Here is a 26,811-nt window from a genome sequence, read left to right on the forward strand (position 1 = left end):
TGGCGTTTTCATGTATGTATAGATGGAGTGATAAGAGATAAAAACAAAAATTGAGAAGGGCGGGGTACAGAGATGGAGTGTGGTGGTGAGATATGTTGGCAGATGATTCTGTGTTGTTTGCTAAGAGTGAAGAGGAGTTGCTGAAGGTTGTAAAAGTATTTTATGATGTGTGTGAGCTTAGGCAGTTTAAGTTAAATGCAAGTAAAAGTAAAGTAATGGTGTTTGAATGGAAACAGAGTGAAAGTATAGATTTTGTAAGACCATATAGAAGGAAAGAAGAAAGTGTTTTGAATTGTACTATGGATATGGGGCAAAAAGACTGGAAGAATTGAGGAAATTTAAGTATCAGAGCTATCTTGGATAAGTGTGGTGATATGGAAGGAGAGATAAGGGAGAGAGCAGTAGAGGGTAAAAGAGTCATTGGGTCCCTTAATAGAATAATAAAGGGTAGAGGTATAAGTATGGAAGTGATGAGAAGATTAAGGGACAACATAGTCCTCCCAACCCTGACCTATGCAGCCGAAACATGGACATGGAATGAGGCACAGGTCTAGAATCCAGGCTGTGAAAATGACCTGTTTGGGAAGAGCATGTGGTGTGACTAGATGGAAAGAAGAAAGAAATGAAAGGGTGTATGAGAGATGTGGTATGGCAAGGATTGCAAGGGGATGAACTGTGGAGAAGAATGGGTGAAACTTGATACTTTGAGGTGGTTGGGCATGTGGAAAGAATGCAAGACTGGGAGTTTACAAGGGGAGACTCTAATAGTACAGTTAAAGGGTTTGGTGTGAGTGGAAGACCACCTGTGACATGGGCAAATAGGGTGGAGGAATACTGGAGGGAGAGAAAAATTGGAAGAAGGCATGGAATGGTGTATGCAAGGAAGGCATGTAAGAACAGGGATAAGTGGAGACTCTTTTGCTGTGACTACCCTTTGATGTGAGTTCCAGGAGGGAACGGGCATCAGAGATATAGATAAATATATACACATTAAGTAGGAGCCTCTGAAAACACTGTATTAGAGTTACCCTCTGCCAGTGGCCTGTTAAGGGTGAGACAGCAAAGGTTAAGAAGTGGCACTGAAGTTCACCGGTTATTTTGACTTTTGCCTAGGTCAACCCCTCGAGGGAGTTCCCAGAGGAAATGGGCATCAGAGACGTAGATAGATAGATACTGAATATCCAATAAAGTACTATGCTTTGATGTGAGAGAGTGTATTTTGTGCCCTGGATGGCAACATGGATCTTCTTTATTTAAGTATATGTTGATTATGGTTTTTTTCTTGGTTTTAGTTTTTCATACACCTAAACAATTTATAAGCAATGATTTATTATTAGGCATAAATTCACACATCCCATACTTATTTTTACATTCTATATCTATTATTTACATATCTGTTTATCATTTCCACTAAAGGGGGCACAAGCCAGGTGCTGGAAACACTCCCCTTCTTATATTTCAATTTCTAAAAGAGGAAACAGAAGGAGTCAGGCAGGGAGTGCTCATCCTCCTCAAAGGCTTAGATTGGGGTGTCTGAATGTGTGTGGATGTAACCAGAATGATAAGAAAGGAGAGATAGGTAGTATGTTTGAGGAAACCTGGATGTTCTGGCTTTGAGTAAAGCAAAGCTCAAGGGTAAAGGGGAAGAATGGTTTGGAAATATCTTTGGAGTAAAGTTACAGGTTGGTGAGAGGACAAGAGCTAAAGAAAGAGTAGCACTACTCCAGAAGCAGGAGTTGTGGGAGTGTGTGATAGAGTGTAAAAAAGTAAATTCTAGATTGATGTAGGTAAAGCTGAAAGTGGATGGCAAGAGATGGACGATTGTTGGTGCTTATGCACCTAGTCATAAGAAGAAAGATCATGAGAGGCAAGTGTTTTGGGAGCAGCTGAGTGAGTGTGTCAGCAGTTTTGATGCGCAAGACTGGGTATAAGTAGTGGGTGATTTGAATGTAAAGGTGAATAATGTGGCAGTTGAGGGTATAAGAGGTATGCATGGGGTATTCAATGTTGTGAATGGAAATGGTGAAGAGCTTGTGGATTTGTGTGCTGAAAAAGACGGGTTATTGGGAATACATGGTTTAAAAAGAGATATACACACAAGTATATGTATGTATGTGGGAGAGATTGTCAAAGGGCTTTATTAGATTTTGTATAAATTGATAGGCATGTAAAAGAGACTTTTGGATGTAAATGTGCTGAGGGGTGGCTGTTGGCATGTCAAGGCAAAGGTGAAGATTTGTAGAGGTTTTCAAAAAAGAAGAGAGAATGTCGGGGAGAAGAGGGTGGTGAGAGTAAGTGAGACTGAAAAGGAGACTTGTATGAAGAAATACTTGGAGAGATTGATTGTACAATGGCAAAAGGTGAGAGCAAATGAATTGAGAAGAGTGGGTGAGGAATGGGATGTATTTAGGGAAGCAGTGATGGCATGTGCAAGAGATGTATGTGGCATGAGAAATGTGGGAGGTGGGCAGACTAGAAAGGGTAGTGAGCTGTGGGATGAGGAAGTAAAGTTGTTAGTGAAAGGAAAAAGAAAGGCATTCGGATGGTACTTATAAAGAAGGAATGCAAATGACTTAGAGATGTACAAGAGAAATTGTAAGGAGGTTAAGAGGAAGGTGCAAGATTTGGAAAACGGCAAATGAGAGCTGGAATAAGAGGGTATCATTAAACTTTAGGAAGAATAAAAAGATGTTTTGTAAGGAGGTAAATAATGTGTGAAAGACAAGAGAACAAAAGGAATCATAGGTGAAGGTGACTACGGGGAAGTGATAACACATAGCGATGGAGTGAGTATTTTGAAGGACTGTTGAATGAGGCAGATGTAGGGTGTTTTGGGCAGGGTGGTGTGTGAAGTGAGAGATTGGTTTGGTAAAGAGAGAAGTGGTGACAGCCTCAAGGAAAATGAAATCCAGCAAGGCAGCAGGATTGGATGGTATTGCAGTTGAATGTACTAAGAAAGGGGGTGACTGTATTGTTGATTGGTTGGTAGGGATATTCAGTGTATGTATGGGGAATTGGCAGAATTCATGTATAGTGCCACTGTACAAAGGCAAAAGGGATAAATGTGAGTGTTCAAACTACAGAGGCATACGTTTGTTGAGTATACCTGGAAAATTGTATGGGAGGGTATTGATTGAGAGGGTGAAAGCATGTACAGAGCATCAGATTGGGAAAGAGCAGTGTGGTATTAGAAGTGGTGGAGGATCTGTGGATCTGGTGTTTACTTTGAAGAATGTATGCAAGAAATACTTCGAAAAACAGATGGATCTGTATGCAGTATTCATGGATCTGGAGAAGCATATGAGAGGGTTGATAGAGATGCTCTGTGGAAGTTCCTACGAATATATGATGTGGGAGGTAAGCTGCTGAAGCAGTAAGATATTTTTATGGGTACAAGTAGGAAGAGAGGAGAGTGATTGGTTCCCAGTGAAGGTTGGTCTGTGGCAGGGGTGTGTGATGTCAACATGGTTGTTTAATTTGTTTATGGATGAAGTGGTTAGGGAGGTAAATGCAAGAGTTTTGGAGAGCTGGGCAAGTATGCAGTCTGTTGAGGATTGAGAGGGCCTGGGAAGTGAGTCAATTGTTGTACACCAATGATACAGCACTGGTGGCTGATTTGAGCAAGAAACTACAAAAGTTTGTGGCTGAGTTTGGAAAAGTGGGTGAAAGGAGAAAGTTAAGAGTAAATGTGAATTATATCAAAGCTATTTGTTCAGCAAGGTTGAGGGACAAGTTTATTGCGATGTAAGTTTGAAATGAGAAAAATTGGAAGTGAAGTGCTTTAGATATCTGGGAGTGGACTTGGCAGCAAATGGAACCATGGAAACAGAAGTGAGTCATAGGGTGGGGGAGGGGGAAAATGTCCTGGAAGCAATGAAGAATGTGTGGAAGGAGAGAACTTTATCTTGGAAAGCAAAAATAGGTATGTTTGAAGGAATAATAGTTCCAACAACATTATATGGTTGCGAGGCATGGGCTATAGGTAGGGTTGTATGGAGGAGGGTGGATGTGTTGGAAATGAAATGTTCAAAGACAATATGTGGTGTGAGGTGGTTCCATCGAATAAGTAATAAAAGGGTAAGAGAGATGTGTGGTAATAAAAAATGTGGTTGAGAGAGCAGAAGAGGTTGTGTTGAAATGGTCTGGACGTATGGAGAGAATGAGTGAGAAAGGATTGACAGGATATATGTGTCAAAAGCTGAGGGAACAAGGAGAAGCAGGAGACTGAATTGGAGGTGAAAGGATGGAGTCAAAAAATTTTTGAATGATTAGGGCCTGAACATGCAGGAGGGTGAAAGGAGTGCATAGAACAGAGCGAATTGGAATGATGTGGTGTACTGGGATTGATCTGTTGTCAGTGGGCTGAACCAGGACATGTGAAGTGTCTGGGGTAAACCGTGGAAAGGTCTGTGGTTTCAGTACATTACACATGACCGCTAGAGACTTAAGTACATTACACATGACCGCTAGAGACTGAGTGTGAGCGGTTGTGGCCTTTTTCGTCTTTCCTGGCACTATCTTGCTGATACAGGAATTGGTGATGCTGTTTTCTATGGGACAGAGTTACACTGGGAATGGATGAAGGTGTGTAAGTATGAATGTGTACGTTTTTTTTTATATTATACTTTGTCGCTGTCTCCCGCGTTAGCGAGATAGCGCAAGGAAATAGACGAAAGAATGGCCCAACCCACCCACATACACATGTATATACATACATGTCCACACATGCACATATACATACCTATACATTCCTAAGTATATATATATATATATATATAGGAGAAGAGGGAGACCAAATTGGAGGTGGAAAGATGGAGTGAAAAAGATTTTGTGTGATCGGGGCCTGAACATGCAGGAGGGTGAAAGGAGGGCAAGGAATAGAGTGAATTGGAGCGATGTGGTATACCGGGGTTGACGTGCTGTCAGTGGATTGAAGCAGGGCATGTGAAGCGTCTGGGGTAAACCATGGAAAACTGTGTAGGTATGTATATTTGCGTGTGTGGACGTATGTATATACATGTATATGGGGGGGGGGTTGGGCCATTTCTTTCGTCTGTTTCCTTGCGCTACCTCGCAAACGCGGGAGACAGCGACAAAGTATAAAAAAAAAAAAAAAAATATATATATACATACACAGACATATACATATATACACATGTACATAATTCATACTTGCTGCCTTTATTCATTCCCATCACCACCTCACCACACATGAAATGACAACCCCTCCCCCTGCATGCATGCGAGGCACCGCTAGGAAAAGACAACAAGGCCACATTCGTTCACACTCAGTCTCTAGCTGTCATGTATAATGCACCAAAACCACAGCTCCCTTTCCACATCCAGGCACTACAAAACTTTCCATGGTTTACCCCAGACGCTTCACATGCCCTGGTTCAATCCATTGACAGCACGTCGACCCCAGTATACCACATCATTCCAATTCACTTTATTCTTTGCATGCCTTTCACCCTCCGGCATGTTCAGGCCCCACTTGCTCAAAATCTTTTTCACTCCATCTTTCCACCTCCAATTTGGTCTCCCACTTCTCGTTCCCTCCACCTCTGACACATATATCCTCTTTGTCAATCTTTCCTTACTCATTCTCTCCATGTGACCAAACCATTTCAAAACACACTCTTTTTATTACCACACATTTCTCTTACCCTTTCATTACTTACTGGATCAAACCACCTTACACCACATATTGTCCTCAAACATCTCATTTCCAACACATCCACCCTCCTTCGCACAACTCTGTTTATAGCCCACGCCTCGCAACCATATGACATTGTTGGAACCGCTATTCCTTCAAACATACCCATTTTTGCTTTCCAGGATAATGTTCTTGCCTTCCACACATTTTTCAACGCTTCCAGAACCTTCGCCCCCTCCCCTACCCTGTGACTCGCTTCCGCTTCCATGATTCCATCTGCTACCAAATCCACTCCCAGATATCTAAAACACTTCACTTCCTCCAGTTTTTCTCCATTCAAACTTACCTCCCAATTGACTTGTCCCTCAACCCTACTGTACCTAATAACCTTGCCCTTATTTATATTTACTCTCAGCTTTCTTCTTTCACACACTACCAAACTCAGTCACCATCTTCTGCTGTATCTCACCCGAATCAGCCACTTAGCGCTGTATCATCAGCGAACAGCGCGTGACTCACTTCCCAAGCTCTCTCATCCACAACAGACTGCATACTTGCCCCTCTCTCCAAAACTTTTGTATTCACCTCCCTAGCAACCCCATCCATAAACAATTATGTGCATGTATGTTGATATGTGTATGTGCATGTATGTACATGTGTGTATATGAAAGGATGATTCTTTCTTCGTCTGTTTCCTGGTGCTACATCACTGATGTGGGGAAACAGCGATCAAGTATAATGAATAAACAAAAAGAAAGTTATGCAAGAGAAATAACTAATGGTTCCTCCTATGATGATGCAGTTACACTTTCTTTGATGATTTAGGGGTGTCATTAATGTGTGATATATTTCCAACTGTGTTTTTTTATTGCTAATAGAAACAAGAGGAAGGGGAGACCAAAGAGATGGAAGAATGGAATGAGAGACACATGGGTATACTTAACACTCAAGAGGCATGAATTGAAAACGAGTTGAAGTGTAGTAATATAATGGAGGATGGTATGCTATCAGTGGGACTGAACAGGGAATATAAAGTGGTTCAGGTAAATTGGAGTAATGTATTAGGAGTGGATGGGTTTCTGATTTAGGTACATTCCACATGACAACTAGAGGTATGATATTTGTGACTTAATTGTTTGTTTGTTCCCAAGCATACCTCACTGAAGTAGGAGAGGCAATTATGAAAAAAATTACATGTAACTAATTGCTTTAGTCAGTTCCTGTCAATCCTAAACCCATTTTTAGGAGACATGGTAAAGAGCATTTTGTATACTTAGTAGTGGGCATGGCAGCGAATGGAACCATGGAAGTGAACCATAGGGTGGGTGAGGATGCAAAAGTTCTAGGAGCACTGAAAAATGTGTGGAAAGAGATTGTTACCTGGGAGGTCAAGCATGGGTATGTTTAAAGGTATAGTAGTCGATGAGAATGTGCAGAGAAGGGTGGATGTTTTGGAAGCGAAATGTTTGAGGACAATATGTGATGCGAGGTAGTTTGATTAAGTAATAAAAGGGTAAGACAGAGGTGTGATAATAAGAAGAATGTGGCTGAGAGAGCTGAAGAGGGTGTGCTGAAATTGTTTGGACATACAGAGAGAATGAATGAAGAGAGGTTGACTTAAGAGGATATATGTGTCAGAAGTGGAAGGGAAAAGGGGAAGGAGAAGACCAACCTGGAGACAGAAGATTGTAGTGAAAAACATCTTAAAGGGTCAGGCCTGAACATGGAGAAGGGTGAAAGGTGTGCACAGGACAGAAAGAACTGGAATGATGTGGTATACAGAGAGCAACATGCTGTAAGTGAACTAAACTAAGATATATGAAACATGGGAAAAACCACAGAAAGGTGTATGAGGCCTGGTTGTGGATAGGGGACAGTGGTTTCAGAGCATTACACATGACAGCTAGAGAATGGATGCGAGTGAATGCTACCTCACAAATGCAGGAAATGTCAAACAAGGATAAAAAAAATTATACCAGAGATATTTACAAAACAATCTGCATGTGGCCTGCCCTTGTCTCTCCTGCAGCCCAAAAGAGAGAAGAGAGAAAACAGAGACTGTTTGTAATAATAGTAAGCATTGGGAAAAATACTCTGATATCAAACTGGGTGTGGACAGGGGACTGTGGTTGTGGTGCATTGCACATAACAGCCAGAGAATGAATGTATCCAAATGTGGCCTGCCTTCATCTGTTCCTGGTGCTTCTTCACTAATGCAGGAAATGGGGAACCAGTATCATAAAAAGTAAGAAGCACATAAAGTATGAAGATTTAATGTATTCTTTTATATAATTAGATACCTTTTTGTACAATAATTATGTATGTTTTACAAAGCTTCTGTGGCCTGAGCGATATTTTTCTAGGAAGCTCCACTGTAATAAACCATTTAATCATTATTTTGAAAATCTGAGAAAAAAGTTATTTTGCTGAATATTGAATTGGGGTCTAAGGAATTCTATTTCAGCTAGTTAGTCCCTGGAGTAATGAAAGGCAATTACATCTTGCCAGACCAAGGAGCAAAGCATACTTACACTGCAGAATAACAGTGCAAAGTACTACCAATGTGGTTATTATAGTTGATAGCCATTTCCCGCGACAGTGAGGTAGCACCAGGAAACAGATGAAGAATGCTCCATCCACTCCTATACACATTTATATATATAAACATTATATTTGCTTTGTTGCTGTCTCCCGTGTTAGCGAGGTAGCGCAAGCAAACAGACGAAAGAATGGCCCAACCCACCCACATACACATGTATATACATACACATCCATACACGCAAATATACATACCTATACATCTCAATGTATACATATATATACACACACAGACATATACATATATACACATGTACATAATTCATACTGTCTGCCTTTATTTATTCCCATCGCCACCTCGCCACACATGGAATAACAACCCCCTCCCCCCTCATGTGTGCGAGGTAGCGCTAGGAAAAGACAACAAAGGCCACATTCGTTCACACTCAGTCTCTAGCTGTCATGTAATAATGCACCGAAACCACAGCTCCCTTTTTACATTCAGGCCCCACAGAACTTTCCATGGTTTACCCCAGACCCTTCACATGCCCTGGTTCAATCCATTGACAGCACGTCGACCCCAGTATACCACATCGTTCTAATTCACTCTATTCCATGCATGCCTTTCACCCTCCTGCATGTTCAGGCCCCAATCACTCAAAATCTTTTTCACTCCATCTTTCCACCTCCAATTTGGTCTCCCACTTCTCGTTCCCTCCACCTCTGACACATATATCCTCTTGGTCAATCTTTCCTCACTCATTCTCTCCATGTGACCAAACCATTTCAAAACACCCTCTTCTGCTCTCTCAACCACACTCTTTTTATTTCCACACATCTCTCTTACCCTTACATTACTCACTTGATCAAACCGCCTCACACCACATATTGTCCACAAACATCTCATTTCCAGCACATCCGCCCTCCTCCGCACAACTCTATCCATAGCCCACGCCTCGCAACCATACAACATTGTTGGAACCACTATTCCTTCAAACATACCCATTTTTGCTATCCGAGATAATGTTCTCAACTTCCAAACATTCTTCAAGGCTCCCAGAATTTTCGCCCCTCCGCCACCCTATGATTCACTTCCGCTTCCATGTTTCCATCCGCTGCCTGATCCACTCCCAAATATCTAAAACACTTCACTTCCTACAGTTTTTCTCCATTCAAACTTACCTCCCAATTGACTTGACCCTCAACCCTACTGTACCTAATAACCTTGCTCTTATTCACATTTACTCTAAACTTTCTTCTTTCACACACTTTACCAAACTCAGTCACCAGCTTCTGCAGTTTCTCACATGAATCAGCCACCAGCGCTGTATCATCAGCGAACAACAACTGACTCACTTCCCAAGCTCTCTCATCCACACAGACTACATACATGCCCCCTTACCTCCTTGTATTTTAACTTTCTAAAAGGGGAAACATAAACATACATATACATATTAACATATACATACACAGACGTATACCTATATCCACTCGTACATATTCGTACTTTCTTGCCTTCATCCATTACTAGCGCCACCCTGCTCCACAGGAAACAGCATCAATACCCCCTGCTTCAGCAAAATAACAGCCAGGAAAACAGAAAAAAAAGGTGACATTCATTCACACTCAGTCTCTAGTTGACACGTGTAATGCACTGAAACCACTGCTCCCTATCTACATCCAGGCCCCACAGACCTTTCCATGGTTTACCCCAGATGTTTCACATGCCCTGGTTCAGTCCATTGACAGCACATCAACCCAGTATACCACATCATTCCAATTCACTTAATTCCTTGCACGCCCCTCACCCTCCTGTACGTTCAGGCCCTGATCGCTCAAAATCTTTTTCACTCCATCCTTCAACCTCCAATTTGGTCTCCTGCTTTTCCTCGTTCCCATCACCTCTGACACATATGCCCTCTTTGTCAATCTTTCCTCACTTATTCTCTCCATATGTCAAACCATTTCAACATACCCTCTTTTGCCCTCTCAACTACTCTTTTTATTACTGCACATCACTCTTACACTTTCTTTACTTAATCAAACCACCTCACACCACATACTGTCCTCAAACAATTCATTTCCAACACACCCACCCTCCTCTGTACAACCCTATCTATAGCCCATGCATCGCAACCATATATTATTGTAAAAACTATTATTCCAACAAACATATCCATTTTTGCTGAGATAATGTTCTCTCTTTCCACACAATCTTCATTGCTCCCAGAACCTTTGCCCCTTCCCCCACCCTGTGACTCACTTCCACTTCCATGGTTCCTTTTGTTGCCAAGTCCTCTCCCAGATATCTAAAACACTTCACTTCCTCCAATTTTTCTCCATTCAAATTTACATCCCAACTAGCTGGTCCCTCAACCCTGCTGAATCTAATAACCTTGCTCTTATTCATATTTACTCTCAACTTTCTCCTTTTGCACACTTTTCCAAACTCAGTCACCAACCTCTGCAGTTTCTCACTCTCATCAACCAACTGTGCTGTATCATCGGTAAACAACAAATGACACTTCCCAGGCTCTCTCATTCCCAACATACTGCATACTTGCCCCCAGTCACCAACCTCTGCAGTTTCTCACTCTAATCAACCAACAGTACTGTATCATCGGTAAACAACAAATGACACTTCCCAGGCTCTCTCATCCCCAACAAACTGCATACTTGCCCCTCTCTCTAAAACTCTTGCATTTACCTCCCTAACCACCCTATCCATAAACAAATTTATCAACCATGGGGACATCACACCCCTGCCACAGACTGACCTTCACCGGGAACCAATCACTCACCTCTCTTCCTACTTGTACACATGCCTTACATCCCCGATAAAAAATTTTTTTGCTTCTAGCAGCCTACCTCCTACACCATATACTCCTAAGACCTTCAACATAGCATCTTTATCATCAGCCCTATCACATAAACTTTTTATTGCTTCTAGCAGCTTACCTCCTACACCATATACTCCTAAGACCTTCAACAAAGCATCTCCATCATCAACCCTATCACATGCCTTCTCCAGATCCATAAATGCTACATAAAAGTCCATGTTTTTCTAAATATTTCTCACATTCTTCAAACACCTGATCCACACATCTTCTACCACTTCTGAAACCACACTAGTCCTCGCCAATCTGATGCTTTGTACATACTTTCACCCTCTCACTCAATACCCTCCTATACAATTTTCCAGTAATACTCAACAAACTTATATACATCCATCTTATATGCTCTGATTTGTGTTACTATATATATAATCTCAAAATATAATGTCACAGCTATTATGGCTGACATGCTTTTGAAAAAATGTCTGAAATTAAATGCTTATGGCAGCTAAGAAAGATGGGCTATGAACACAAACTAGGAAGATGAATTAAAAGCAGCTCATCAAAGTTGTCCAATTTACAGATGATAGCAGCAGATCATAATTGCCCAGTTTACAAATGATAAAAGACCCCAAGAATCCTACAATGAAGATATAAATCATATTCTAAAAAATGAAATCTTTATTGCTGTAAATATGAATACAAATATCATATAATTTTTTTATGGTAAACAATGGAGTAGATTGTGGGGCTTGCCTGTTGATGGGTGCCTTTGGTTTTAATACATTATGCATGGCAGATGAAGATTGGATGTGTATGTAATTAGGCCTTTGTTATTTTGTTCTTAATGCCACCTCATTAATGTTGGAAATGCAGTTATGTATAGAAAACAAAAAGGTCAACTTTTGTCATTTTAAGTGAAAAAAAATCAACTTTTATACTGCTGCAGTAAAGTTTAAAAAAGAAATAGTATCTAAATATATACTTATAGAGGTGATGACAAACAACAGTCAGCATTATTGCTGTGTAACATATGTAAACTCCTCTTCAAGTTAATACTAATCCAGCCAAAAGTGTAAAACTCAATTTTCTCTCCTATTTGATGTCAATGTCAGTCTTTATGCAACCACAGACTGTTACTGGCCAAAAAATATATGCCATCAAACAAGACTGTATATCTGTGAATAAAGTCTGAGCTGAACTACAAAAAGGCTTCCAACATAAAATAACAAGTCTGTATGGTTCCCAAAGTTAGCACCTTTTAAGAAATATGAACACATCAAAATACAAATTTTGTCTTAATAGAAGACTTGTGTCATAATTCTAAATTTATGAAGATTCTTCATCAAAGAAAAATATGCATTCATATAAAGCAAGATTATAATATTCAAATGAAAAAATATCAGACTTCCAAATCAATGTTTCTTGTAAATAAATAAACATCTCCACAGAAATATGCCATAACACTAAACACAAGATAAAGTTTATCTACTTTCATTTTTCCTTACTTTTGGAATCTTTAAAGTATGGTTTGTTGACATATTTGCATAAGTTCCAGTTCTTATGAGAAAGGGGAAGTTTTTCCCCATTAAGTATACCTTATTCACTTGTTCAGAGAGGCCAATTATTTCTCCTATAAAGAGATCATCCTTAGATTTTAATTTGCCATTTTGTGAGACATGACCTGCAAATATATATCCTGTCATGAAAGCATCAAAGCCTGCTCTGTGCCCACTAGCATTATGCATATCATGTACCTTGTGATCAAGGGTATTATTTAAAGGACCCTCATTTGATAATATACTTCTATTTTCCAAGTGTTCTAGTGCCCTTTCATTTGACAACTTTTGTTTCTTTGCTGAAGAGTCATGTTCATCATCTAATGAGGCTCTCTCAGTTTCCAATACATCTTCCTTTTTGGCTGCTTGTTGGATGATTTGAACAAGTGATGCTGTTTTAGGCCCACTATACTTGGAATTACCTCGTCTCTTGGCTCCTTTAGGCTGGAGAAGCTTCACAATCTTGTTGATGTTATGACTCTTTAAGCATTTGTCAGCTTGTGAACACCAGCCATGGAACTGAAAACAGAGTTGTAGATTTAGTATACAATAAACTCAATATGAGAAGTTTTCTTCAAGAAAATACACAAATATTTACCCAACTATTACCTTTTAAATTTTTTGTCTGTTGTTCATTCATATCTATTTTTACCTCATGTCCATGGGAAATTAGCTTTCATTTTGTACACATGTTACTTCAACACTTTTTTTAAGCACTTTTATATAACCTTGACCTCATTTAGTTTTGTTTTCATAATATCTCTGGGCTAATTCAGTTTCTCTTTAAAGTTGTTATACACTTTTATATTGTAACTTCTTAGCCTTTATCCTCCTTGCTTTTAAATTTAATTTCAGTCTATCTGAAAAAAGACTAACCTACTTATTACTATCACACTTTCACATTATGTGCACTATTAATCATATCATTTCTTGCTTGAAATGTATCAGTCATACTTTTGTCTACTCTGCTTTGTAACCACATTCATTTATGGACATCTTTGAGGTGAATTATGTGTCTATAGCATACACATAAGCCATTGATATATTCCTTAAACCCTTACACTTTAATCTTCATCTGGAATTTATAATTATCTATCATTTCCATTTTATCTTCCAAACACACATTCTGTTACAAATCAAAATAAGCTTCTCTATTACATTCATTTACCTGACTGTTTTCAAATTCTCACCAGAAAGTATTGTTAACCTCCTTTTTATCACTCCATGAAACACATGCAACTGACAGTCATTTTATAACACTCAGGGTTTTCATATGTAAATATGCATGTTATTACATTTACCTATGTGAGGACTAAATATGCAAACATTTATTTCAAGTATTCAGTGTAACTTTCATGCTTATCCTTTGCATTGCTTTGCTTGTGGCTGGACCACTTAGTATCATAATTTGGCTGACACATCAACCAAACTCTTTCAATTCACATTTTTAATTTTTTATTATACTCTTTCGCCTGTCTTCCACATTAGCAAGGTAGCACAAGGAAACAGACAAAAGAATGGCCCAACCCACCCACATACACATATATATACATACATATACACACAAGCACATATACATACCTATACATTTCAATGTATACATATGTATACATACATTGACATATACATATATACACGTGTACATAATTCATACTTGCTGCCTTTATTCATTCCCATCGCCACCACGCCACACATGAAATAACAATCCCTCCCCCTGCACACGCGTGAGGTAGCGCTAGGAAAAGACAACAAAGGCCACATTCATTCACACTCAGTCTCTAGCTGTCATGTATAATGTACCGAAACAACAGCTCCCTTTCCACATCCAGGCCCCACAAAACTTTCCATGGTTTACCCCAAACGCTTTACATACCCTGGTTCAATCCATTGACAGCACGTCGACCCTGGTATACCACATCGTTCCAATTCACTCTATTCCTTGCACGTCTTTCACCCTCCTGCATGTTCAGGTTCTGATCGCTCAAAATCTTTTTCACTCCATCCTTCCACCTCCATTTTCGTCTCCCACTTCTCCTCGTTCCCTCCACCTCTGACACACATATCTTCTTTGTCAATCTTTCCTCACTCATTCTCTCCATGTGACCAAACCATTTCAATACAACCTCTTCTGCTCTCTCAGCCACACACTTTTTATTACCACACATCTCTCTTACCCTTTCATAACTTACTTGATCAAACCAACTCACACCACATATTGTCCTCAAACATCTCATTTCCAACACATTCGCCCTCCTCCGCACAACCCTATCTATAGCCCATGCCTCATAACCATATAACATTGTTGGAACCACTATACCTTCAAACATACCCATTTTTGCTTTCTGAGATAATGTTCTTGCCTTCCACACATTTTTCAATGCTCCCAGAACTTTCACCCCCTCCCTCACCCTGTGACTCACTTCCGCTTCCATGGTTCCATTCGCTGCCAAATCCACTCCCAGATATCTAAAACACTTCACTTCCTCCAGTTTTTCTCCATTCAAACTTACCTCCCAATTTACTTGTCCCTCAACCCTACTGTACCAAATAACCTTGCTCTTATTCACATTTACCCTCAGCTTTCTTCTTTCACACACTTTACCAAACTCAAGTCATCAGCTTCTGCAGTTTCTCACCCGAATCAGCCACAAGCACTGTATCATCAGCGAACAACAACTGACTCGCTTCCCAAGCCCTCTAATCCACAACACAACTGCATACTTGCCCCTCTCTCCAAAACTCTTGCATTCACCTCTCTAACAACCCCATCCATAAACAAATTAAACAACCATGGAGACATCATGCACCCTGCCGCAAACTAACATTCACTGAGAACCAATCACTTTCCTCTCTTCCTAATTGTACAGCCTCGATAAAAACTTTTCACTGCTTCTAACAACTTGCCTCCCACACCATATACTCTTAATACCTTCCACAGAGCATCTCTATCAACTCTATCATATGCCTTCTCCAGATCTATAAATGCTACATAAAAATCCAGTTGTTTTTCTAAGTATTTCTCACGTACATTCTTCAAAGCAAACACCTGATCCACTCATCCTCTACCACTTCTGAAACCACACTGCTCTTCCCCAATCTGATGTTCTGTACAAGCCTTCACCCTCTCAATCAATACTATCCCATATAATTTCCCAGGAATACTCAACAAACTTATAACTTTGTAATTTGAACACTCACCTTTATCCCCTTTGCCTTTGTACAGTGGCACTATGCATGCATTCCACCAATCCTCAGGCACTTCACCATGAGCCATACATACATTGAATATCTTCACCAATCAGTCGACATCACAGTCATCCCCTTTTATTTTTAATAAATTCCACTGCAATACCATTCGACCCGCCGCCTTGCTAGCTTTCATCTTCTGCAAAGCTTTCACTACCTCTTCTCTGTCTACCAAATCATTCTCCCTGACCCTCTCACTTCACACACCACTTCGAACAAAACACCCTATATCTGCCACTCTATCATCTAATACATTCAACAAACCTTCAAAATACTCACTCTAGCTTCCTCTCACATCACCACTACTTGTTATTACCTCCCCATTAGCCCCCTTCACCGGTGTTCCCATTTGTACTCTTGTCTTACGCACTCTATTTACCTCCTTCCAAAACATCTTTTTATTCTTTCTCACCCCAACTCTCATTTGCCCTCTTTTTCACCTCTTGCACCTTTCTCTTGACCTCCTGCCTCTTTCTCTCATACATCTCCCGGTCATTTCCAATATTTTCCTGCAAAAACCGTCCAAATGCCTCTCTCTTCTCTTTCGCTAATAATCTTACTTCTTCATCCCTCCACTCACTACCCTTTCTAATCTGCCCACCTCACACGCTTCTCATGCAACAAGCATCTTTTGTGCAAGCCATCACTGCTTCCCTAAATACATCCCATTCCTCCCCCACTTCCCTTACAACCTTAGCTTTCATCTTTTTCCAGTCTGCATTCAGTCTCTCCTGGTACTTCCTCACACAAGTCTCCTTCCCAAGCTCACATACTCTCACCACTCTCTTCACCCCAACATTCTTCTTTTCTGAAAACCTGTACAACTCTTCACCTTTGCCTCCACAAGATAATGATGAGACATCCCTCCAGTTGCACCTCTCAGCACATTAACATCCAAAAGTCATTCTTTCAAGCACCTATCAATTAACACGTAATCCAATAACGCTCTCTGGCCATCTCTCCTACTTACATACGTATACTTATGTATATCTCTCTTTTTAAACCAGGTTTTCCCAATCACCAGTCCTTTTTCAGCACACAAATCTACAAGCTCTACACCATTTCCATTTACAACACTGATCACCCCATGTACACCAATTATTCCCTCAACTGCCACATTACTCACATTTGTATTCAAATCACCCATCACTATAATCCAGTCTTGTGCATCAAAACTTATAACACACTCACTCAGCTGCTCCCAAAACACTTGCCTCTCATGATCTTTCTTCTCATGCCCAGGTGCATAGGCCCTAATAATCACTCATCTCTATCCATCCACTTTCAGTTTTACCCATATTAATCTAGAGTTTACTTTCTTACATTCTATCACATACTCCCAGAACTCCTGTTTCAGGAGTAGTGCTACTCCTTCCTTTGCTCTTGTCCTCTCACCAACCCCTGACTTTACTCCCCAAAACATTCCCAAACCACTCTTCCCCTTTACCCTTGTGCTTCGTTTTACTTGGAGCCATAACATCCAGGTTCCTTTCCTGAAACATACTACCTATCTCTCCTCTTTTCTCATCTGGGTTACATCCACACACATTTAGACACACCAATTTGAGCCTTCGAGAAGGATGAGCATTCCCTGCGTGACTCCTTCTGTTTCCCCTTTTAGAAAGTTAAAATACAAGGAGGGGAGGGTTTCTAGCCCCCGGCTCCCGTCCCCTTTAGTCGCCTTCTACGATACGCATGGAATGCATGGGAAGTATTCTTTCTCCCCTATCCCCAGGGATAACAATTCATACAGTGTCCGAGTCTGTACACTTGTTGTAATGCATTTTTAGGCACTGTTACCTCTTTGGTTCACTGAGGTTCAATGAATATAAACAGCAGCTGATAACCCTAAAGCATCTACAATAATGCAAAGCTCATGAGGAAAATGAAAAGTCTGATGGATGGCTAGTGAGATTCAGTTTAAGCATATGTAATGTAATGAGGAAGGGAAAGGTGAAAGAAGGCTTCAATATGATCATTATCTAGAGGGAAATAAACTTCAGGATTCGGTGTGTGAGGACTTGGGAGTTGGCATCATCCCTAACCTGTCAACATAATCCACATTAGGGGATCATCCCTAACCTGTCAACAGAGTCCACATTAGGGAATAGTTAATGAGAATATTTTTGTTGCTGATACAGCACAAGCAATTAAAGCCCTAATTGAGGACATCTCATTAATGCTACACATACAATTACCCTAGGCTAAGCCAGGTACCCATTTTATCAACCATGCCCAAGGGGTAGATGGACAGCTGGGTTAGCTGAACCAACTGCCACAACAAGTATTCAAGCCTATGCGCTACACCACAGCAAATATTAGAATACCTCTGAAGTATATTGATAAGGAAATGTTAAGCAAAATAAGAATATGCATCTCAAGTTTAGTCACCTCCCCAAAAGAAGAGAGAGTTAACAGAGAAGGTCCAGAGGAATGCTTTAAATTTACCCACCCTGAAAGAGAAGATTTAGGGGTGGCCTGATCACATCATTTACATTCTTAAAACAAACAGATGACATAAATTTAAGCTAGAAACTTGTTTAAAAAGATGTAAAGAAGTACTTTCACAATGTAAGTGTGGTCTACCCATTCTTGTTCCCTCCAATTCTAACACATATATCCTCTATCTCAACCTTTTCTCACTCATTCTATCCATGAGTCCAAACCATTTCAGCATACTCTCTTCTGCTTTGTTTCCCCATTATTTATCTTCATATCTTAATTTACACTTTACTTCTATGGAATTAATGGACAATGTAACAATTATTATGTCAAACTTTTCTCACTCGTTCTATCCATGAGTCCAAACCATTTCAGCATACCCTCTTCTGCTTTGTTTCCCCATTATTTATCCTCATATCTTAATTTACACTTTAATTCTACTGGAATTAATGGACAATGTAACAGAATAATTGTTTTTTCTAAGTGGTAGAAATTTTTTTTTTTTTTGCATAATTCCATACAGAAATATTTCTGTATGGAATTCTGTATGGAGACATTGAATTTCTTTACATAAATGATGTAAAAGAAATAACATATAAGCTTTCAGAATCATATTGGTAAAATATGGTGTTCCTCAATTAAAATAAGTTTCATCAAAAAATTTAAATATGTTTGGTACTATTGTAGTGTGAAGCACACTTGAGATCCCCAGACCCAAAGCAAACCATCTCCAAACCACTTATCTTTGATCAAAATTCCCACAACTTCCTTCAAATGACCATGAGTATTGTCTATCGACCTATTATCGACCCCCTTTCCATTCCACTTTTTTTTTTTTTTTCATTGGAGGCTTGTCACAGACAAGAGTTCACATCATGGCCGGGCCTTAAATATAGAGGGATTATGAATGGGGAAAAGAAAAGACATAGGAAAGTATTTACAAATTTTGGAGGAAATGAAAAACCTGTCTTTTAAAATGTGCCAGGTCATAGTTATTGGGAAAGACGAGAGGTTAGAGAGTTCCAAAGCTTCAAGATATGGGGAGGAAACAACTATCCACATAGTTCACCCTTGATTTAACAATGGCCACACAGTAATCATGTGATGCAGCAGCTTACTGAGTATTCCATGGTCTAGCTAGTGATGGGGGGAACACAATCAGCCAGCTCTTGGAAGCAAAAACCCAAGTAATACTTGTAGAAGAGGGAAAGTGAATCAACATTGCAGAATAGGGCAAGCAGGTCAAGTTTGGAAGTTAGCATGGGAAAGTTTATAAGTCAAAACAGTTTTGATTTAACTCTGTAAATTAAGGATGCGAAGCTAGAACCACCCAAAATGTGCAGTACTCCACACATGGATGAATAAATTTGTTGTATAAATGGAGCAACTGTTCAAGAAGAAAAAAATTTCAACATGTCAACAGCACTCCCAGTTTCTTAGAGGCAGACTTAACTACTTCTGTAAGGTGGGGTTTCCAAGGAGTGAATGTTTCAGTAATATTAAGCATGTTCATTAAGTTAAGAGGTGAAAGTACAGAACCGTCAAGGGAGAGAGGGAAGGTGTGAGGAATTTCAGATGTGGAGATGGGTAGACATTGTCTTGGAGACCTTGAATTTAATCAGATTTCATCTATCCCACTGAGATATCCTGTCTAAGTCTGAGTTTATTGTGGAAATTGTGTCAAGATGAGTAAGATAGCAAGAAGAAGCAACAGAATATGAATGCATTTGCTTGTTTGTAGAAAACAGAAAATCGTTGATAAAAAGGAAAAAAAGTGTAGTGGACAGGACAGAATCTTGAGGGACACTACTGTTGATGAAGAATGGGGTGAGACTGATCTATTAACAACCACAAAGATTTATTGGCCAGAAAGCTAGCTAGATATGAGGGAGGGTAGCCAAAAGAGGAGCTTGGAGATGTGACCACTAAGCCACACCGTCGAGAGCTTTGGATATGTCAAGGGCAACCGCATAAGATCCCAAAATCTTTTAAGGATGGTGACCAGACATTAATGATAAGGGAAAGAATATCACTAGTGGATCTTACCTTACGGAAGCCATACTGGTGACCAGAGAAAGAAGACAGTGAGATTCAAGATATCAAAGGATACAGGACTTGAGGAGGGATTTAATGGCTTTGGAAATGGTAGAAGTCAAAGCAACAGGACGATAGTTCACGAGGTTAGAACAGTAACCCTCCTTAAGGATGGGATGTACCAATGCATGTTTCTAAGAAGGAAAATTTTTGGTCTATTAAAGCAGAATCAGATGTGCTCAGATGCACACTCTTTCAGTATATGGGGATGGATGCCATCAGAACCATAAGCCTTGCTTGTGTCCAGAGAGAGAAGCCCTTTTCTGACAGTCAGAAAAGAGATTATGAGAGGAGCATCAGGATTTGAAGGAATGTTAGAGTCATCCAAGGCTGGAGTTACAGGAGAAACAGGAACAAAGAGAGTTGCTTGTCTACAGGAGAGACAGCCATAGTACCATCAGAACGGAAAAGTGAAGGAAAGGTGGAGCAATAGTTGTTAGCAATGCCCTTAGCTAAGGACCAGAAAGACCTATCAGTAGATGAAGGGGAGGGGTTATCAAATTTGCTTTGTATAAAGGAACACTGCCTCAAGGATAATGTACTAGCAATGATTATGGGCAGTGATGAATGTTGAACAGGAGTCGGAGGAAAGAGAAATTTTCTAAGCCTGATCCCTTGCCAGAATGACCTCAGAACAAGAATGTTTATACCATGGAGTGGCAGAAGAGGTCGTCTTGGTGGAAGACGGGATAAATGCTTCCATTTCCACAACAATAACCTCTGCTATGTATTTGGTGGAAGCAGAAACATCACCACACGAGACTAATTTACCAGAGAGAAATTAGAAAAGAATTTTCATACGTTATTCTAGTCAGCTTTGTTGAGGTGCCAATAAATGTTCTATTCCCTCTTAACCCATAAATGCCAGGAGTGATTAAGTAAAAAACTTGTGTAGCACATGCTTGTAGTCATCACATCAGCACTAGTTATAGTGGGCTTATTTCGAACAATCTGCCAATATATTGACATTTGTATGGCTGCTAAGTATCTCTTGGTCACTAAAGAGGTGCCTGTTACAGAGATAATCACTCAAGCAGTAACTGAAAAGACTGTAGAGTGAATGAAGTCCCATTCTAACGGACTAATTGGGGAAAGGGTGGTACGTTAGAAGCCAAATTCCTCTGTATCCCAATTTTTCTTCCAAGGAACATTAATTAATTAAAAATCAACAAGCAAACTGAAAACTTAACTTATTCCCTCAAGTCTGGAGGTGTTTAGGGAGTAAAAATTACCCTAACTTTTAGAAGGAAATAACTCCAGGGTCACCTGAATCACCTCCACACTGCAATGTGCAACAGGCACAAGCTACTCCCCTCACACTCATGATGCTCTATCATTTTCAGATTTTCAACAATGTTGAGGTATTTCTTGGACCTCATAACAAATGCAGTACTGATAGCTCTTTTATGTACCATAATCTTAATACAAAAAACAGGCCTTTGTACCATAAAAAATCCAAATGAATGAGAACATTAGCACTCTGATTTTGTGTTGATCATGTGAGCATATATCTCATACTGACAGGCAGTGACAAAGCTAAGACTTGTTTCATCTTGAAATTTTTACTTGAATCAAAATTATCTTTGTGGGTGTAAAGGTACAAAAATCAGTTTTGCAACATTAAGTTACTGTTAATCAACATAAAACAATATATATGAACATTATATGTTACAGAAATTAAGAAAAAGTGCACCAAGGTGATGTGTACCAGCATCCTAGATTGAAGTTGGGAACTAATTTGTTTTGAAAAAATAAAGGTGCTTACATAGCATAAACCCTTCTTAGCACAAACATCCATAAGATAACTTCCACTTTCATTTATTTCAGGCACTCACCATTTACCAACTATCTCATAAATCTAATTACATCCCACCTTTGCATTCACATCATCCATTACCTTTCTCTCCTTCTTAAGACCATTTGTACAGTCATTCAAATTTCTCCAGAAATGCTTCATATCATCCTTACTTCACGGTCTTCATAGTCACAGGCACATATACACATACCCATGCTTACTTCACAACTGCACTCTTTCCTTTCACCCACATTCTTTATCCATTTCATCTATGCTCTGCAAACCCTCCCATAATTAATGTGAAGTGTCATTTAGTAAAGGTGAATCATGTAGCTAAAAGCTAGAAAGTTCTAAATTTTGCAGTGAAAGAAAAGAAAGTTAGCAAAATGGCCCACCCTCGAGTTACCAACTGTCTTACAGTAATCATGTTACGCAGCAGCATGCTGAGTATCTCATGGTCTAGCTAGTGGTGGGGGAACAAAAGCAGCAAGCTCTCAGGAGCAAAAACCAAAATAATAACTACAGAAGAAGGAAAGTGAACACAATTGTGGTGCAGGTCAAGTTCTGAAGAAAGCCTTGGACAGTTTATATGTCAAACTGCTTTAAACTCAACTGTCAAGTGAGGATGCAGAGCCAGAACCACCCACATGTGAGAGCAGTTCTCCATTTAAGGATGAATTAATCCTTTCTATAAATGGACCAACTATTCAGAAGAAAAGAAATTTTGATATCTAAACAGGACTCCTAGTTTCATAAGAGACAGACATAGCTATTTTCGTACTGTGGGGTTTCCAAGAAAGAGTGGATGTTATAGTAATACCATAATGTTCATTGAGTCAAGAGGTACAATTGCAGAACTGTCAGAGGGGAGATGAAAGTGGTGAGGAGTTTCCAATAAAGAGATGGGTAGAAACTGGGTCTTGCAGACAATAAACTTAACTAGATTATGTCTAACCAACTGAGATATCCTCTCCAAGTCTGAGTTTATTAAAGAAGTTGTGTCAAGATGCAGATCAAGTGAGGGAAGATAAGAGTAGAATTGAAGCATGTGGATGAATGTAGTGTTGACATCAGTATAAGAGTGCAGCTCGTTATTTGTGGAAGAAAGGAAATCATTTATAAAAAGGAGAAAAAGTGTAGGGGACAGGACAGAGCCTTAATGGACACTGCTGTTGATGGAGAAAGAAGGGGGAGGCTGATCCATCTATAACCACAGAGATAGATCAGACAAAAAGGAAGCTTAGAGATGGGACCCCAATGCCGCACCCTATTAAAAGCTTTGGATATGTCAGGGGCAACTACACAGGAGTCCCCAAAATCTTTCAGGGATGATGACCAGACATTAATAAGATTGGAAAGAATGTCACCAGTGGATCTCACCATACAGAAGCCTTATCGGTGATCAGATTAAAGACTGTGAGATTTGAGATGTTCAAGGGTATGGGAGATAAGGAGCTATTCAAAGACTCTGGAAATGGTAGATCTCACAGCAATACGACAATAGTTTGAGAGGTAGGAACAGTTATCCTTCTTAAAGTGGGATGTAACCGCATTCTTCCAAGAAGAAAAAGTTTTGGTGTCTATACAGAAACGGAACAGCTCAGCAAGCACAGTTGTAAGTTCAGAGGAATAGTCTTTCAGTACATGGGGATGGATGCCATCACGACCTAGACCCTTGTTCATGTCCTCCTGAGAGAGAATAATAAGATAATTTGTGAATATGCATTAGAGCCCCTCTTCCCCTCCATCTCTTTGCTAAGGGACTCTACATAATAACTTTAGCATTACAGTGTACTTACGTATATTATGGTAGATCACTTTTCTCTATACATCCTTTACTCTTAGAAATTTTTCTTTTATTCTAAGATGATACTCTGACCTCTATTTTTTGCAACTTTTTTCCTTTTGGCCATCCGCAAACCTCAAACATAACTAAATTACCCTTCATTAAAATCAACTGCCATTTCTATCCTTATTATCCCTGGGGATAGGGGAGAAAGAATACTTCCCACGCATTCCTCACGTGTCGTAGAAGGCGACTAAAGGGGATGGGAGCGGGGGGCTGGAAACCCTCCCCTCCTTGTATTTTAACTTTCTAAAAGGGGAAACAGAAGAAGGAGTCACGCGGGGAGTGCTCATGCTCCTCGAAGGCTTCGATTGGGGTGTCTAAATGTGTGTGGATGTAACCAAGATGAGAAAAAAGGAGAGATAGGTAGCATGTTTGAGGAAAGGAACCTGGATCTTTTGGCTCTGAGTGAAACAAAGCTCAAGGGCAATGGGGAAGAGTGGTTTGGGAATGTCTTGGGAGTAAAGTCAGGGGTTAGTGAGAGGACAAGAGCAAGGGAAGGAGTAGCAATACTCCTGAAACAGGAGTGGTGGGAGTATGTGATAGAGTGTAAGAAAGTAAACTCTAGATTGATATGGGTAAAACTGAAAGTGGATGGAGAGAAATGGGTGATTATTGGTGCATATGCACCTGGGCATGAGAAGAAAGATCATGAGAGGCAAGTGTTTTGGGAGCAGCTGAGTGAGTGTGTTAGTAGTTTTGATGCACGAGACCAGGTTATAGTGATGGGTGATTTGAGTGCAAAGGTGAGTAATGTGGCATTGAGGGAATAATTGGTGTATATGGGGTGTTCAGTGTTGTAAACAGAAATGGTGAAGAGCTTGTAGATTTGTGTGCTGAAAAAGGATTGGTGATTGGGAATAAATACCTGGTTTAAAAAGAGAGATATACATAAGTATACGTATGTAAGTAGGAGAGATGGGCAGAAAGCGTTATTGTATTACATGTTAATTGATAAGCGCACGAAAGAGAGACTTTTGGATGTTAATGTGCTGAGAGGTGCAACTGGAGGGATGTCTGATCATTATCTTGTGGAGGCGAAGGTGAAGATTTGTAGAGGTTTTCAGAAGAGAGAATGTTGGGGTGAAGAGAGTGTTGAAAGTAAGTGAGCTTGGGAAGGAGACTTGTGTGAGGAGGTACGAGGAGAGACCGAGTACAGAATGGAAAAAGGTGAGAGCAAAGGACATAAGGGGAGTGGGGGAGGAATGGGATGCATTTAGGGAAACAGTGATGGCTTGCACAAAAGATGCATGTGGCATGAGAAGTGGGGTAGGTGGGCAGATTAGAAAGGGTAGTGAGTGGTGGGATGAAGAAGTAAGATTATTAGTGAAAGAGAAGAGAGAGGCATTTGGATGATTTTTGCAGGGAAATAATGCAAATGACTGGGAGACGTATAAAAGAAAGAGGCAGGACGTCAAGATAAAGGTGCAAGAGGTGAAAAAGAGGGCAAATGAGAGTTGGGATGAGAGTATCATTAAATTTTAGGGAGAATAAAAAGATGGATTTGTATGTAGCATTCATGGATCTGGAGAAGGCATATGATAGAGTTGATAGATATGCTCTGTGGAAGGTATTAAGAATATAAGGTGTGGGAGGCAAGTTGTTAGAAGCAGTGAAAAGTTTTTATCGAGGATGTTAGGTGTGTGTAAGTGTAGGAAGAGAGGAAAGTGACTGGTTCTCAGTGAGTGTAGGTTTGTGGCAGGGGTGTGTGATGTCTCCATAGTTGTTTAATTTTTTTATGGATGGGGTTGCTAGGGAGGTAAATGCAAGAGTTTTGGAAAGAGGGGCAAGTATTCAGTCTGTTGTGGATGAGAGAGCTTGGGAAGTGAGTCTGTTGTTGTTCGCTGATGATACAGCACTGGTGGCTGATTCGTGTGAGAAACTGCAGAAGCTAGTGACTGAGTTTGGTAAAGTGTGTGTAAGACGAAAGCTGAGAGTAAATGTGAATAAGAGCAAGGTTATTAGATACAGTAGGGTTGAGGGACAAGTCAATTGGGAGGTAAGTTTAAATGGAGAAAAACTGGAAGAGGCGGAGTGTTTTAGATATCTGGGAGTGGATTTGGCAGCGGATGGAACCATGGAAGCGGAAGTGAATCATAGGGTGGGGGAGGGGGCAAAAATTCTGGGAGCATTGACGAATGTGTGGAAGTCGAGAATATTATCTTGGAAAGCAAAAATGGGTATGTTTGAAGGAATAGTGGTTCCAACAATGTTATATGGTTGTGAGGCGTGGGCTATAGATAGAGTTGTGTGGAGGAGGGTGGATGTGCTGGAAATGAGATGTTTGAGGACAATGTGTGGTGTGAGGTGGTTTGATCGAGTAAGTAATAATAGGGTAAGAGAGATGTGAGGTAATAAAAAGAGTGTGGTTGAGAGAGCAGAAGAGGGTGTTTTGAAATGGTTTGGTCACATGGAGAGAATGAGTGAGGAAAGATTGACCAACAGGATATATGTGTCAGAGGTGGAGGGAATGAGAAGTGGGAGACCAAATTGGAGGTGGAAAGATGGAGTGAAAAAGATTTTGAGTGATCAGGGCCTGAACATGCAGGAGGGTGGAAGGCGTGCAAGGAATAGAGTGAATTGGAACGATGTGGTATACCGGGGTCGATGTGCTATCAATGGATTGAACCAGGACATGTGAAGCCTCTGGGGTAAATCATGGAAAGTTTTGTTGGGCCTGGATGTGGAAAAGGAACAGTGGTTTCGGTGCATTATTACATGACAGCTAGAGACTGAGTGTGAACGAATGTGGCCTTTGTTGTCTTTTCCTAGCGCTACCTCTCGCACATGAGGGGGGGAGG

At 40.2% G+C, this 26,811-nt stretch overlaps 1 protein-coding gene across 2 annotated transcripts in view; it reads right to left on the bottom strand.

Annotated features, from left to right (window-relative positions):
- Window positions 1-11,691: 11,691 nt before the first annotated feature.
- Window positions 11,692-26,811, bottom strand: part of LOC139750863 (target of EGR1 protein 1-like) — a 123,249-nt gene continuing 108,129 nt past the window's right edge. For both annotated transcript variants that reach the window (XM_071665665.1, XM_071665664.1), the window contains exon 6: window positions 11,692-13,106. In XM_071665665.1, coding sequence (XP_071521766.1) covers window positions 12,513-13,106 — 594 coding nt within the window. In that variant the 3' untranslated portion in view covers window positions 11,692-12,512. The remainder of the gene's footprint in view (window positions 13,107-26,811) is intronic.

This window comes from Panulirus ornatus, chromosome 10, assembly GCF_036320965.1.
Source record: "Panulirus ornatus isolate Po-2019 chromosome 10, ASM3632096v1, whole genome shotgun sequence".
Lineage (NCBI taxonomy): Eukaryota > Metazoa > Arthropoda > Malacostraca > Decapoda > Palinuridae > Panulirus > Panulirus ornatus.